The following is a 17,350-nucleotide window of genomic DNA, read 5'->3' on the forward strand; positions in this document are numbered from 1 at the left end:
TTATGAGGTAGCTCAATTATATAAATTAGGATAGAACTCACTTCTAGGTAGAACCTCTCAGTGAGGCAAAACATTGTGTGAGAAAAACATAGTCACCAGCAGTCCCCGCTGTGTCAGACCTAAGGATTTCCTGCTCTCCTCCATGTGAGACACTGTCTGCCTCCAGGGATCGTGGAAAAGTAAGAGTCTCTCACAAACACTCCAACAGTCTCTTAAGAGATGCTAACTAGAAACTTGTAGTTGTTGTTCATAATTAGCACTTGTGAAAAAAATTTTCAAAAATATTCTCAACTCCCAAGCCTGTTACTGCCAATGCTGCTAGCAGGGAAATGATAATTGCAATTCTTAGGAGAGGTGAGGTCACAGACTCACAAACTCATATCTCAGGGTCTAGCTACCCCTCTTGCACGTCTACTGACTACTCTGACCTTCTTGATGAACCCACCATCCAGGCAGTAGGAAAAAGTTGGTAAGTTTTCTCTATGTTCATCTGAGAGGCAGAATCTGTAAGGAGAGTAATTGTATCAGGAGTCTGGGTGAGTGAACATATTGGACAAAGGGAACTTCCTGCATTTGATCCTGGTCCAGCACTAAAGTCACTTAGGAAGGTGGAATCAATCCTGAGGCATGAGCTGAGCTAGTTTAGAGAGATGGGGTCCTAGACTTTCCAGCAATCTTTGATGTCTCCTAAGGTATGTTTTTAGTCCTTACTGACATTGTTTGTTGTGTTTTAGTCCAAGGGATAATGAAATCTGATTTTTAATGTGCTTAAGGACTGTTCTGGAGTCAATCTGCTGTTCAGACTACTTTATAGGAATCACAGACAAAATTTCAGGTTTCCAGAGGTGCATGCGTAACTCCATGCTGATAATAAAGAATAGGATGAACCTACAGAATCATCTGATCCTGTGCAGAAACAGTCTGTCTGATAGCAGTTTCTGGAATAGAAATGTTTTCTCTAACTCCAGGTGTATGAAGTGCTTAATAGATTGCATAAGCGTCTCTACTGCTTATGAAGAGACTTTCCCCATGTAAAGTGAGGGGAGCGGTGTTTAAGAAAAACATACTGTTGTAAGTTTTGGACAATATTTTCCGGCTCAAACGTATTATGTTACGTTTGATGCCTTTAAGTATTATAATACCAATCCAAAAAATGTATGTCATTAATATCGTACACAAGGTTTTTGCCTTAACTTTGCATTTTGTATGTGTCTTGTACTTTAATATCTTCCCAAAACTTTCCTTAGTGCTAATAATTTTAACTCAAGTATTAATAAACAGACATGTGCATGTTCCGAAATTAGTATTACTTGGCTTCTATTAGACAGTGTTCATCAGACATCAGTGTTTCATCTCTCCTAGTTCCTGTGAATCAGGCCATTTTACTTATGTTCCTGGGATAAAAGCAAACGTTTCTGTTGCCATCCTAAGGTTAAGCCATTCTTACATTCATTAAAGCCAACTTTTCCAGATGCAGGATCCTGCATTTTATACTGCAACCAGGGAATCTACATTTTATTAAGATCTCTAAAGCTTTATTCAAAATTTATATTTGCCTATAGAATAAGTCTTTATAAATAAGAAGAAACTAGTCATGACCAATTTTTTTAAATAGAATATCACTCATCTAAATTGAACAGACAAGGTGCAAACACAAAGCTAAATTTAGATCTGGTTTGTTTGAAGAACCCAGCTAAGTGGTGTTTTAGTATATTATGGATTAAATACACTATCTTTGCTATCAGCCCAGCCAGGTTCAAATTCCCACTTTGCCCCTAACCAGTGAACAAATTTAAAGAAAACACTTCACCTCTCATTGCCTGTGTTTTCCCCTTCTTTATCAGGAATGTAACAGTGCTTCACTACATAGTAATTTGTGAAGAATAAAGAAATTACAGCATGTGTTGCCTTCATGGTAGTGATTCCTACATTGCAAGGGTTTTTAATTGTTATACTTTCAACTCTTGGAAGCCTGCAAATGACATGAAAGTAAGTAATTTCATAAAAGTAGGGACTCTTCGTAAGAGGCAAATATTGGATTTCAGTTGACATGATACATGTAGACCGTGACTCATATCCCCTTGCAGGATTTTCTAGCTCAGAAGACAAATATCTGTCATTGACTACTGACAGGAAGGCCTCTAGAGAATTAGTAGTAGGAATTATCTTGTCATTACAGACCACATTCGGAATCCTGGGGAATTTCTCTCTTCTTTACCATTATCTTTTCCTTTATTTCACTGGGTCTAGGCTAAGATCCACCGACTTGATTGTCAAGAACCTGATTGTAGCCAACTTGTTGGTTTTATTGTTTAGCGGAATCCCCCATACAATGTCATCTTTTGGGTGGTATCAGGTTTACAGTGATTTTGGATGCAGATTTTTTTTATATTTTCGTGGAGTAGGAAGGGGTGTGTCCATCAGCACCACCTGCCTCTTGAGTGTCTTCCAGGCCATCATGATCTGCCCCAGAAAGTCCGGGAGGGCAGATCTTAAAGAGAAAGCTCTCAAGTGTGTTGTCCCATCAATTTCCCTGTGCTGGGTCCTGCACATGCTGGTAAATGTCCTCTATCCTATGTTTGTGAGCAGCAATTGGGGGAACAAAAACATCACAAACCAAAAATCATTTGGATACTGTTCTGCTGTTCGTCATGACAAAACCAGAGACTCATTATATGCAGCATTGCTATCAGTCCCTGATGTTTTCAGTTTGGTGCTCATGATGTGGGCCAGCGGTTCCATGGTTTTCATACTGTACAGGCACAAGCAGAGGGTGAAACACCTTCATAGGACCAATGTCTCCTCCAGATCCTCCCCGGAGTCCAGAGCTACCAAAACCATCCTTCTCCTGGTGAGCACCTTTGTGTATTTTTACACCCTTTCTTCCATCTGTTATGTATGTTTGGCTCTCTTTCACAATCCTAACTGGTTTATTTTAAAAATCAGTTCAATAATTTCTCTGTGTTTCCCAACTGCCAGCCCTTTTCTGTTCATGAGCTGTGATTCCAGTCTATTCAGGCTCTGCTTTGCCTGGATAAGGAATACGAAATTCCTTAACCTTCTGAGAAATCTGTGAATTCTATATATTTGGGCAATGTTTATTTGGCAATTCCCTCATCCTCTTCAGAGTTCTAAGTAAAATTATGAGTAGGTGACCAGAGACTATAAACAGGACATGCTGAGTGTCTTCTTTAAATGAAACAATAACATATAATAGTAATTGCAAGGAAATATTGTATATTTATAATGTAAATACTTATGTGATTAAAGTTTTCCTAATGATTTCTGTGGGGGAGTGCAGAATTTATGCAATAGTAAAACCAGGTCCTGAAAGAATCTGGATATTATGGAGATTTTTTTTGTGTGTAACTTAAATCTCTCACAATGAATCCCCAGAAAAGAACTGGTCAAGGAATTTTAAGAAAAGGTACTTGAAAATAGAACACCATGTGTCATATCAATACTGAAACTGAAGACCATAGTGCTGGAGGGGAAACTCAATCAGTGAGTAAAGCTTTTTAGAGCCAGATATGTGTTTTGTACATTCCATCCTTAGAGAAGTGGTCATCATTTATTTGAAATATGATGTTATGAAGGGAGGTGAGCACATTTACACATTTTCGGGTAGAAATGGTCAGGTTGAACTGGAGTGGGGCAAAAGAGTTCAAAAAATTACATTTTAGCTGATTTGTAAACAATATCACGTAAGTGTGCCAATTTCAACAGAAATGAATTGCAAGGAATTGGGATCTGTAGAAGACAGATTTTTCTTTTTTTTGTGAAGTTGATTTGGGCGTGTTGGCAAGAGAGAGGTTTAAAGGTTCATACCCCTGTCTCTAAAGTGATGAAATTAGTTTATGGTGGAGACTTCCATTAAATTTGGAGCACTGTTGGGAGAGCCATTGGAAAGAGAAAGACATGGATCCATTCTATTTATGTGGAGTTTATGGCTCCTTTATTTTCTGGGAGGAAAGTGGATATTTCTTCAATTTTGGGGAGAGATTTTCTTGCAGTTTTCTCTGTATTTACATTCTGAAGCTGATCCAAAGTTTTGAGAATTCAGCAGTTTGAAAACCAAATAAATTATTTTGACCTAATGGATATATATATTCAACCTTGTACCGCTAAGAGAAGCCCATATTTTTGACTCAAAAGAGACACATACATTTACCAGAAATTAGATCACAAAGGAAGGAGAAGGGAAAATGGAAACATACAGAAACACCTTTACTTACAATTGTGTGTATAAATATATTTACATGTTTATGTGTGATCTATGTGTATCTATATATTTATATGTATGTACATATACATATAAAGATATAAAATAAATTGTGTTTGTTATCCATTAGTAAATATATTGGAAACAAGTACCTTAAGAAAAATTTGAAATAATCATTTTAATTATTTATTAAATAATATATGTAATTATTAATTACAATAATGACAAATCATAAAGTACATATTATCTGATATGTATATTATGATGCTAGTTGTTTAATTGTTAAAATTCCATAATTTATTTTCTGTATTCCGGCTTTAATTCTGTTATGTGGCCATATCTTCAAAAACATTCAACGAATGTAGTAAAAACTGATTTTAAAACAAGTAATTGGTCTATTTGAATTTAATATAATAATTGATACATTTCAATATTGATAGAATTTTTCTTATTTTATCTATTTTAACTACATTTTATTAATATTTAAATATGTCTATATTATGATTCCACCTAATAATCTGCCACTTTCCTTTGAAAATTATATAATCATTACATGTTAATTTTTTCCTTAGAAATTTCAGCATACATTTAAAGCCAGTCACAGTGTCATTTTATGCAATACTTAAACCCCACCTTTTCAAGATAAGGACATTACAATACTCATCTATTCACCATATGCCACTTTTTGATCGGTGATTGCTAGTTTAAAAATTTAGACACATGCACAGGTCATAAATGTATAGCGCAATGAAAGCTGACGAAGTGAAACATTTCTGTACTCTGTATCTAGACCAATCAAGGGAATATTGTCAGACCCCCGGAAGTTCCTCTTGTTCCCTCCCAGTCCGTGCTCCTCAGGGAATCACTGCTCTGACAGCTAACAGCAGATGTCAGCTTAGCCTTTTTTGAAACCATAGAGCATTAACTCTTTTGTATTTGGCTATTGTTGAGTCTTTATGTTGTTTGTGAATGTATTGCTGCATGCTGTTACGGACTATTTATTTGCATTTCTGGATAGGTTTCTATTCTATGAATATAAAACAATTAATTTAATCATTCCACTGTTAAAAAGCATATGGGTGGTTTTCAGTTTGAGACTATTAAGAACAATGCTGGTGGGGCCAGCCCAGTGGTGGAGCAATTATGTTTGTGTGCTCTGCTTTGTTGTCCTGGGTTTGCCAGTTTGGATCCTGGGTGCCGACCTGCCAAGTGGTTATCAAGCCATGCTGTGGCACGGATTTTAGCTCAGGACCAATCTTCCTCAGCAAAAAGAGAAGGATTGGCGGCAGAACTTAGCTCAGGGCCAATCTTTCTTCTTCTTCAAAAAAGAATGATGCTGGTATGCAAGTTTAGGATATGTTTTATGACACGCATACAAATTTCTATTGGCTGTATATGCAATAGTGGAATTGTTTGGTGACAAGATTACATCTATGTTTAAAAGTAGAAGTTGGAGCAAGAAAAATATAAGAAACAGAAAAAGTTTTGGATACTGTTCTGCTGTTCATCATGACAAAACCAGAGACTCCTTATATGCAGCATTTCTAACAATCCCTGATGTTTTCTGTTTGGTGCTGATGATCTGGGCCAGCAGCTGCATAGTTTTCATCCTGTACAGCCACAACCAGAGGGTCCAGCACATTCATAAGGCCAACGTCTCCTCTAGATCCTCCTCTGAGTCCAGAGCTACTAAAACCATCCTTCTTGTGGTGAGCGCCTTTGTCTATTTTTACACCCTTTCTTCCATCTTTCAAGTGTGTTTCACTATTTTTTAACAATCCTAAGCAATTTCTCTTGAATACTACTGCAATCATGACTATGTGTTTCCCAACTGCCCACCCATTTCTGCTCATGAGCCATGACTCCAGTGTATCTTAGCTCTGCTTTGCCCGTGTAAAGAAGACAAAATCTTATGGGAAATATGTGAATTGTATGCATTTGCACAATGTTTATTTGGTAATTCACTCATTCCCCTCAGAGTTCTAAGTACAATTATGAGTGGTTGACCAGAGAATGTAACCAGAACACACTGAGCATCTTCTTCAAAGTAAACAGAAAAGAATAATAGTAATTGTAAGGAAATATATAAGTATCAGATAAATACTTATGTGGTTTTAATTTTACTCATGCTGTCATGGAGGAGTTCAGAATTTATGCAATAACAGACTTAGGTCCTGAAACAATCTGAATATTATGGAGATGTATTTTAGTGTGTAACGTATCTATCACAGTAAATTTCCCAGAAATGAACTAGGCATGGAATTTAAGAAGAGGGACATAAAGATGGAACAATATGTGTTAAGTCATTACTAAAATTGAAGACAATAGCGCTGGAGGGGAATTTCAGTCAATAGGTCAAACATTTGGGAGCCAGTTATGAGTTTGTACATTACATCCTTAGAGAAGTGGGAGGCATTTATTTCAAACATGATGTTAGGAAGGAAGATGAGCATGTTTAAACATTTTCAGGCAGAAATGGCCAGGTTAAATTGGAAGGGGGGACAAGAAAACATAAAACTGTACTCTAGCTGATTTTTAAAGAACATCAGTGAGCTTGACAATTTTAAAAGATGTGAATTGTGTGGAATTGTGATGTGTAGATGGCAGATTTTTCTCTTTTTGTGAAGTTGATTTGGGCATGTTGGCAAGAAAGAGGTTTGAAGGTGCACACCCCTGTCTCTAAAGTGATGAAATTACTTTATGATGGAGACTTCCGTTAAATTTGGAGCCCTGTAGGGAGAGCCATTTGAAAGGGAAAGACCTGAATCCATTCTGTTTATGTGGAGTTTGTGGGTCCTTAATTTTCCAGGAGCCAAGTGGATATTTTTTCAATTGATGTAAAGTACTGCGAATTCAACAATTTGAAAAACAAAATAATTATTTTGACCAAAGGATGTATGTATTGGAACTTGTACCACAGAAATAAACCTATATTTTTAGTCACATGAGACACTTAAATATTTACAACCAATTGGATCACAAGTCAAGAAGGAAAAAAATAGATGTGTAGACACACATACACCTACAACTGTGTATATAAATGTATTGTCTGTGTGTGATCTGTGTGTGTAGATGTATATGTACATGTGCATATAAAGTCAATCATGTTTATTGTCAGTCTATATATTGGAAGCCTGTACCTTAAGAAAAATTTAAATAGTACTAATTGTAATAACGACAAATCTTAAAATGTATGTTATATAATATGTGTATTGTCATGCCAGTTGGACAATTGTTAAAACTTCATAATTCTATTTCTCATTTTCCTACTTAAATTATATTATTTGGCAATATCTCTCGAAAAAACATCCAGTGAAGAAACTAAAACATGTTTGATTTTAGAAGTAATTAACCTAAGTTTAAGGTAATAATTGATATATTTGAGTATCAATAGAGTTTATTTATTTTCTTATTTTATCTAAGGTAACTTTTCTCTATTATTTGTAAAATATATTTCTGTGTTATAAATCTACAATATGATTGACCCCTTTTTCTTTGAAAGTTGTATACTGATTCTTCTGATTATTTGCTAGTTTTTATCTAGAAATTTCAGCATGCTTTTAAAAGCTAATCACAGTGTCACTCTATTTAATACTATTAAACCCCATCTTTTCAATACAAGGACATCACAACACTAATCTATTCACCATATCCTACATTTTCCTTTTTTGAGGAAGATTAGTCCTGAGCTAACATTTATGCCCATCTTCCTCTACTTCATATGTGGGACACCTGCCATAGCATAGCTCGATAAACAGTGCATAGGTCCTCACCCAGCATCGGAACCCCGGGGGCACAGAAGAAGAAGGTGCGAACCTCACTGCTGCGCCACCTGGCGGGCCCCCTCACCATACCCTACATTTTTTATCCGTGGTATGTATTTTAAATATTTAAAGACACATGCACAGGTCACAAGTGCATTGCTCAATGAAAGTTCAGAAAATGAACACATTTCTGTACCCAGTACCTAGATCAATCAAGAGAATATTGTCAGATCCCCAGAGTCCCCTTGTGCTCCCTCCCAGTCACTACTCCTCAGGGGAACCACTGCTCGGACATCTGACAGCACAGGTCACGTTAGCTAGTTTTACGTTTTATAGAAGGGAAATCATGCTGCATGAACTCTTTTGTATTTGGCTTTTATAATTCTTGATATTTGTGAATTTATTGCTGCACATTGTTATTGATTATTCATTTGCATTGTTGTCTAGGATTCTACTGTGTGAATATATAATAATTAATGTTATCATTCTACTGTTTGTAGGCATATGGGTGGTTTTCAGTTTGAGACTATTAGCAATACTGCTGGTATGCAAATTTAGGACATGATTTGATGACACACGTACCAGTTTCTGTTGGCTATATATGTAGGAATGGAATTCTTGGTGACAGGTTTGCATCTCTTTAGCTTTAGGAGATAGTGCCAAAGAGGTTTGGGAAACATGTGTGCCAATTTCCACACCCAGCAGCAGTGTAGGAGGTTCTTGGTTCATCCACGTCCTAGTCAACCGTTAAATATTTTTCAGTTTTACTTTTAGACTTTTGATTGGTGTGTGATGGTACCAAGTAGTGATTTTAGCTGCATTTCCTTGATTATTATGGAAGTTGAGCATTTTCCCCATATTTATTATGTTTTGGGCAATCTATTTTTGAAATATGCATTAGTTTATTTTGTCCATTTCTTTCTGTTGTTTTGTCTGTTTCTTACATATCTGTAGTAGTTCTATGTATCAGCTGGATATGTTCTCTTTCTCTCTCTCCCTGTCTCCTCTTTCTGTGTGTGTGTGTGTGTGTGTGTGTGTGTGTGTGGGTTATGTGTGCCTTGATGAGAAGTCTTAATTTTAACATAAGTTGATGTTTTCCCTTTATAGATATTTACTATTCTGTTGAAGAAATATTCTCCTATTGTAAGACTATAGAAATGTTCTCTTTTTTCTTTTTAAATTTTATAGAGCTTTAAAACATGTTGTCAATTCACGAAGAATGATTTGTTGTATGTGTGGATGGCAGTTATATTGTTTTCTAATAAGCTAGCAAATTTCAATTTATTCAGAATATGTGATATTATTCTTTCTTTTCGTTTGCTCTCACCTCTTGTTGCTCACCTAAATTAACATCACCTCGCCCTTGGATCTGCCTTTTCCGTGAAGTCGCCTGGTAAATCATTGTCTTTCCCCGCCTCCTTCAATCTTTAACAACCCCAAAGCATCGCACAACCTAGGACATTCTTGGTATCAAAAAACTTCAGTGGCTCTTTTTACTGAGTCAGTTATTCCCAGATTTTAAAGGGAAACGTACATTTTCTTGGGAGACAATTCTCCATGGGCCTCACGATTATTTTTCACATCTTATATCAGCTTCTGTTCTGGACTATCTTTCAAGGATTTTTGTGTTACGGCCTTGGAAGACAGCAGTAGTCTCTGTGGTTGGGGCAAGGGCAGCTTAATTACCTGACCAATGTAATGAAGATAATGTCTTCTTCAGAGACAAATGTTGGACAGGTGTATTTACACCACATTAAAAGATTTGGCTTTATTTGTTTATTTTATTGAGGTCATAATAGTTTATAACATTGTGTAATTTCAGTTGTACATTATTATTTTTCCGTCACCATATTTATGTGCCCCTTTACCAATTATACCCACCCTGCAACTCCCTTCCCCTCTGGTAACCAAAAGTTTGTTCTCCTTATCCATGTGTTTGTTTATCTTCTACATATGAGTGAAATCATATGGTGTTTGTCTTTCTCAGTCTGGCTTATTTTTCTCAACATAATACTCTCAGGTCCATCCATATTGTTGCAAATGGGACCATTTAGTCTTTTTTTATGACTGAGTAGTATTCCTTTGTATATATATACCACATGTATTTATCCATTCATTTGTTGATGGCACTTGGGTTGCTTCCACATCTTGGCTATTATAAATAATGCTGCAATGAACATAGTGGTGCATAAATCTCTTTGAATTGTTGATTTCAAGTACTTCGGATAAGTACCCAGTACTGGGATAGCTGGGTTATATGGGATTTATATTTTTAATTTTTTGAGAAATCCCCATATTCTTTTCCATAGTGGCTGCATCAATTTGTGTTCCCAACAGGAGTGTATAAGGGTTCCTTTTTTTCCAGATCCTCTCCAACATTTGTTATTTTTTGTCCCGGTGATTATAGCCATTCTAATGGGTGTAAGGTGATGTTGACATTTTAACTATGTTTCTTCCAATCCATGTTCATGAAATACCCTTCCATTTCTTTTTTGTTGTTGTTGTTGATTGGCACCTGAGCTCACATCTGTTGCCAATCTTTTTTTTTCTTTTCTTCTTCTTCTCCCCAAAGTCCCCCATTACATAGTTGTATATTCTAGTTGTAGGTCCCTCTGGTTGTGCTACGTGGGACACCACCTCAGCATGGCCTGATGAGCCGTGCCATGTCCGTGCCCAGGATCTGAACTGCTGAAACCCTGGGCCACTGCAGCAAAGCATGCCAATTTAACCACTTGGCCATGGGGCCACCTCCTCCATTTCTTTATGTCATCATGAATTTCTTTCAATAATGTCTTATAGTTTCATGTAATGTCTTTCACTTCTTGGTTACATTTATTCCTAGATATTTTGTTCTTTTTGTTGCAATTGTAAATAGGATTTTATTCTTGAGTTCTCTTTCTGTTACTTCATTGAGTATAGAAATGCAACTGATTTTTGTAAGTTGATTTTGTACCCTACCACTTTGCTGTAGGTTTTTAAAATTATTTTTTTAAAGATTGGCCCTGAGCTAACATCTGTTACTGATCTTTTTTCCTTCTTCTCCCCAAAGCACCCTGGTACATTGTTGCATATTCTAGTTGTAGGTCCTTCTAGTTCTGCTATGTGGGAGACATCCTCAACATGGCTTGATGAGCAGTGCTAGGTCCGTGCCTGGGATCTGAATTGGCAAAACCCTGAACCACAAAAACAGAGTACACAAACATAACCATTGGGCCACAGGGCCAGCCCCTGTAGTTGTTGATTATTTCTTATGGAGTTCTGATGGATTCTTTAAGGTTTTCTGTATATAAAATCGTTTTTTCCGCAAATAGTGAGAGTTTTGCTTCTTCCTTGCCAGTTTGGATACCTTTTCTTTCTTTCTCTTGCCTAGTAAGAATGGCATAAGCAGGCACCCTTGTCTTATTCCTGTTCTCAGAGGGATGGCTTCAATTCTTCTTTGTTGAGTATGATATTGGCTGTGGGTTTCTCATACATGGTCTTTACTATGTTGAGGTTCTTTCCTTCTATACCCATTTTATTGAGAGTCTTTATAATAAATGGATGGTGGACTGTGCCAAATGCTTTCTATGAATCTACTGAGATGATCATGTGATTCTTATTCCTCATTTTGTTAATGTGGTGCATCACGGTGATTGATTTGTGGATGTTACCCCTCCTTGCATCCCTGGTAAAAATCCCATTTGATCGTGGTGTGTGATCCTTTCAATGTTTTGCTGTATTCAGTTTGCCAATATTTTGTTGAGGAGTTTTGCACTGATGTTCATCAGTGATACTGACCTGTAATTTTGCTTCTTTGGGCTATCCTTGCCTGGCTTTGGTATCAGGGCCTCATAGAATGGGTTATGAAACATTACATCTCCTTCAATATTTTTATTAAATGAAATCCATACTTTATTCGGATTTCCTTATTTTTACCTCTGTCCTTTTTATGTTCCAATGTGCTATTCATATACCAAATTGCATTTAATACTCATGTCTCCTCAAGCTCCTCTTGGCTATGACAATTTGTCATGCTTTCCTTGTTTTTGATGATCTTGAAAGTTTTCAGGAATACTGGTCAGATATTCTTGAGATTATTGTTCAACTGGGACTTGTTTGATATTTTTCTCATGATTAGAGTGGGCTTACCTGGTTTGAAGAGAAGGACTACAGGAAGAAATCTGCCGTTATTTGTCACATCATGTCAAGTGTATATATAACCAACACCGCTTATCTCTATGGGTGTTAAAATATATGAGGCAGTGTTTGTTAAGTTTCACCAGAGGTTACTATTTTTGTCCCTTGTATTCTTTTGAAAGAAGTTCCAATATGCATTGCACGTGTGAGAAGTGGGAAATTGTGTTCCACCTCATTGAGCATAGAGTATCTATAAAATTATTTGGAATCTTTCTGAAAAGATTTCTGTATTTTCTCCCATTTACTTTAGAATTGAGTATTTTATTTATATCATTATAGGCTCATGGATATTTATTTTATAATTTGAATTATACCCCAGGACAACTTTTACTTTTTCCCAAAATTTTCCAGTGTGGACATCGGGAACTCTTTCACATGACTCTTGTATTTCTTTCACATATCCCTTTATTATGTTTTAAAAAAAAATTGTATAAAAATTTTCTTCACATGGTAGTACTACACGATTCTCCGTGCTTATTTTATATATTTTCTGTCCTAGTAGTAGATTCAGCCATTTCTCCAAGGAGCCCTGGTTTCTTTCTTGGACAATTGTGTTATGAACCAAGATAAGGACAGTAGCTGTTCTCGTTGCTGTGGGGGTTGTCACTGTATCTATGCCGACTCAGCTCAAGGAGCAAGAAAATGTCTATATCTATACAAAAAATTCATAAGCATATCTATAAATATAACTATATTGGTTCATTTGTGTTTATATTAAGCTAACATAAGTTCATACTCATGTCTCTGACTCTAATCTCTTACACATGGATCATTTTATCTTCTTGCCCTTCCTCATCTGTAATCTCTCTCTCCCACACTCATAAACCTCAATCTCACCAGCTGTGCATGTGATTCAAACTTATTTCTGATTCCACCTTGTATAAACATACTTGTCTACTTGCACCTGGTTCTTCTGGACAAAGTTCCTGAGAGAAATTATAGGATGACTGCCAAAGAATTGGAATTGCAGGAATCAGAATGAGACACTCTGATTATGTGCAGTTACAGGAAGAGGAATATCTGGATACCTGGGATGGAACATCTTAGCCAGCAGACAACTTGTGGATGAGAGTATAATGAGCTTTGTCCTTCAAAAGCCCCTCTTGTTGCTGCTGCACTTGAGGGTCCAGAAAGCAGTTCCTAACCCACTAGGCCCAGAGGATAGAACATCCAGCCAAAGAGAATTATTTTCAAGCTTTAAACCTAACGGATTTTGCCTTCCTAGGTTTTTTACTTTCTTGGGGCAGGTATCTCTTTTTTTCTTTCCAGTTTCTCCCTTTTGGAATAGGATTGTCTATTCTATACCTGACCAGACCATTTTATTTTGTATGTGGATAATTTGTCTGTTTTCACAGGTTTACACTGGAAAGGACTTTGTCTTATGGTGACTCATATCTCACATCTCAGAATTCCTTGATTTAACTGTTATTTAAATGAGATTTGGGTCTTAGAATTGATGCTAGAATGGATTAAGACTTTTGGGATTTTGAAATGGGGGGGGCAAATTTGTTTTGCATGTGAGAGGGACATGAGTTGGAGGGTCCAGAGGCTGAGTTCTATGGGCTGAATTGTGTCATCCCAAATTGAAAGATTGAAGGCCTAAAATCCAGTATCTCAGAAGGTGACTACATTTAGAGATAAGACCTTTACAGTGGTGATTAAGTTAAAATGAGTCCAGATTGGTGGGCCCTGATCCACTCTGACTGGTGTCATTATCAGAAGAAATTTGCACACACAGAGAGAGGCTATACCTATGATCATAAAGAAAGACCATGTGAGGACACACTGAGAAGGTGACCATTGGCAAGTCAAGAAGGAGATTTTACAAGAAACCAAACTTACTGACATCTTGATCTTGGACTTTTAGCTTCCAGAACTGTGAAAACATAAATTTCCATTTTGTAAGCCACTCAGGCTATTGTATTTTGTTCCATAAAATTAATAGAAATCTTAGGGTCTCTGTTCAATTCTGGGACCTCCAAGTGTGACCATTAATCTCTGCTTTCTCTGGGGTCCCCAGTTCCCCATCTCTGAGAATGTCACCTTTTGAAGACTGACCCTCTCTGATAGCAGAGACCTCAGAAAGAGGACAAAGGAAGGAAGCAGAACCTTGGACACTTCTCCCAATCTATGGTCTGTGAGTCCATGATAATTGAGTGATAATGGTGTCAGGAAATGCTTTTCCCCACAAGTGTATTTCCGATGTAGTGGGAAGGCTATTGGCTGGTTTTGGGAGCAGAACTTTCTGGTTCTGTCTTGGGACACATTGTTAACTTCACTAATTCTCAGAATCTACTGGTGAGATAGTAAGTTGCCAGCATTCCTCACAGGGATATTGTGAATCCCAGAGAGGATTATGCATATAAAGCTCTTGGTAAACATAAAACACTGCACATGTGTGAGGTGTCAAATTATAGACTTAGACCTTTTGACCTTGTATCCTAATTCTTGATGCTCCCAGAATCTAAAATTACTAGACTCTACTCAACAAGAACATTCCTTACAACTAGGATATACAACTATGTACTGGATGAGCTTGGGAGAAAAAAAAAAAGGAAGATTGACAGTAGATATTACCTCAGGGACAATATTCCTCACACACACATGCTCGCGCACACACACACACAAATCTGTGGTCACTCATCCTCTCTTTAAAAATTAGAAGAAAAAAGAACGTTCTTCTAGCCTTCCTATGAAATCTCTTTGTTCATAATTTCACATCTTCATTAGTCTCCTAATTCTCATCTTTGAGCATTACATAAAAGCTCAGCTATCACTGGAACTTCTTTCTTTTTTTCAAAACTCCTTCACCCCTTCCTCTCTTCAGCATCTTCATTCTGAGACTGGCCTATGGAATTCCAAGATCCCAATAAAGGCTTTGGTTGACATGAGTGAGTGGGAAGCAGGCATCTGCCATGGCTGGGAAAAATCCTAGATTATACAATCTTCCCCAGAGGAGTGGGGGACCTGAGCTGGGGATCACTGCTACTATAAGCATCCTTTTGACTCAGCACAATTGAGACAACTCTATAATATCTGGCTTTGCTGGCTGCTAACAACAACACAGAATATCCCAAGAAAAGCTATTGGATATAAGGGGGGAAAACCCCTCCAGCTCTTAAATGGCTGACTCAGAAATTTACCCATTTTGGAAAGCAACCTAAAGTCACCAGAAAGCAATGTGTGCAGTCATTCTGTGAAAAGAGTCTTACCTGGTCCACTCTGGGTGCATATTGGTGAGAAATGGGATCTCTCCAGCGACTTAGACGTTGGCAACAGCCATTATTGCAACATAGTATAGATGTGCTGACACAGAGGCTAGCAGATGCCCTTGTAATTCTTCCCCTGGCTTCTTAGCCTGGGCTCTGCCCCTCCAACTAAAGCAAAGATTTAATCTATCTCAGCCAGGGCAGGCAGCCTGCCCTAGGGACAGACCTCACCCAACAGAAAGCCCTCGGGAAACTCATGGACTTGCATAGGTTGGGTGCCTGGATCCTCTGTAACTTGGCTAGTGGGTCCAAATCTCTAGGGCAGGCATACACAAGGAGCAGATGGAGTGTGTAGGACCACTTTAGTGGGGCAACTGGGACCACTTCATGTAGCCAGGGCATGTGCAAGGGGCAGGACTGTATTGATGGTGTGTGTGGCCCTGTAGGCAGTGAGACTTCTCAGCTTCAGAAACCTTGTGCTTCTTTAATGGCCACATAGGGGATTGCTCCCATCTTCCAAAGCCTGGAACAATTGAGTGTTCCCATGCCTGGGACCAGCCCCACTTGGCTGAAATTCTGAGAGAGCTTGAGAACCTTTCAGGCCAGAGGCTAACAGCGATTATAAGCCCCTGAGCCTGGCAACCAGCCACACTGGGGGCCTACACATTTTACAGAAAAACTGCAAAGGGAATGTGCTATTAGACCTTGCAGCCAACTGTGCTGTGCCTCCCCATGCCTGATAAAATAACTGTAGGGTCCATAGCAGCAACATGGAGCTGAGCATTACAACCAGTCAGCCAGGGGGACAGACTAGCCTCCCTGGGCACCTGCAGTAAGAGCAACCCTTCCGCAACAGAGGACACACGTAGCCCACACAGGGCTCGTGCCTGGAAAGTTTGGAACTAGTGACTAGAGGGAAGAGCACTGCTGGGCTTCATAAGGCATCTCTTACATAAGGCCACCTCTCCAAGATCAGGAGATGCAGCTGACCCACCTAATACATAGATATAAGCACAGAGAAAGAAGCAAAATGAGGAAGCAAAGGAATACATTCCAAGAAAGAGAACAGGGAAAAAGCTAGAAAAAGAACCAAATGAAACAGACATAAAAAATCTACTTGACAAAGAGTTCAAACAAAAAGTCACAAGGATGCTCACTGATCTTGGGAGAAGAATGGATGAACTCAGTGAGAATGTCAACAAATAATTGGAAATATAAAAAAGAAGCAATCAGAAATAAATAATACAATACAGGAAATGAAAAATTCACTAGAGGGACTCAATAGCAGAGTAGATGTTACAGAAGAACAGAGCAGCGAGCTGGACAAAAGACTAGAGGAAATCACCCGAGCCGAACAGGTAAAAGAAAAAAGAATTAAAAAGAATGAAGATAGTCTAAGGGATCTCCATGAAAACATCAAGCACACTAACATATTATAGGTGTCCCCTGAGGAGAAGAGATAGACAAACAGGAAGATAATCTATTTGAATAAATGATGCCTGAAAACTTTACTAATATAAGGAAGGAAACAGAAATCCAGGTACAGGAAGTGCAGAGAACACCAAACAAGATAAATACAAAGAGGCCCACACCAAGACAAATTATAATTAAAATGTCAAGAATTAAAGATAGGGGCCAGCTCTATGGATGAGTGGTTAAGTTCATTAACTCCACTTCAGCAGCCCAGGGTTTCGCCAGTTAGCATCCTGGGCATGTATGTGGCACCGATCATCAAGCCATGTTGACGTGGCATCATGCATAGCACAACAAGAAGGGCCTACAAATGAAAAAAACATACAACTATGTAGTGGGTGGGCTTTGGGGAGAAGAAGAAGGGAAAAAAAAGAACAGATTGGCAGCAGATGTTAGCCCAGGTGCCAATTTTAAAAGAAAAAGAATTAAAAATAAAGAGAAAATCCTAAAAGCTACAAGAAAACGGCAACAAGTTACATACAAAGGAAAACCCATAAGGCTACCAG

At 37.9% G+C, this 17,350-nt stretch overlaps 1 protein-coding gene and 1 long non-coding RNA gene across 2 annotated transcripts in view; one reads left to right on the forward strand and one right to left on the reverse strand.

The window, feature by feature from the left end:
- Positions 1 to 17,350, reverse strand: part of LOC139073557 (uncharacterized) — a 77,931-nt gene that overhangs the window by 37,220 nt on the left and 23,361 nt on the right. The gene's annotated exons all lie outside the window — the stretch shown is intronic.
- Positions 2,051 to 3,076, forward strand: LOC103554181 (vomeronasal type-1 receptor 4-like). The gene has a single exon (XM_008525117.1). It carries the CDS (start codon positions 2,051 to 2,053, stop codon positions 3,074 to 3,076), a length of 1,026 nt encoding a protein of 341 aa, XP_008523339.1.

Source organism: Equus przewalskii, chromosome 9, assembly GCF_037783145.1.
Source record: "Equus przewalskii isolate Varuska chromosome 9, EquPr2, whole genome shotgun sequence".
NCBI lineage: Eukaryota > Metazoa > Chordata > Mammalia > Perissodactyla > Equidae > Equus > Equus przewalskii.

What these genes read in the sequence shown, in the direction of transcription:
- LOC103554181 (XM_008525117.1), top strand. Translation starts at nt 2,051, where the DNA reads ATGATACATGTAGACCGTGACTCATATCCCCTTGCAGGATTTTCTAGC.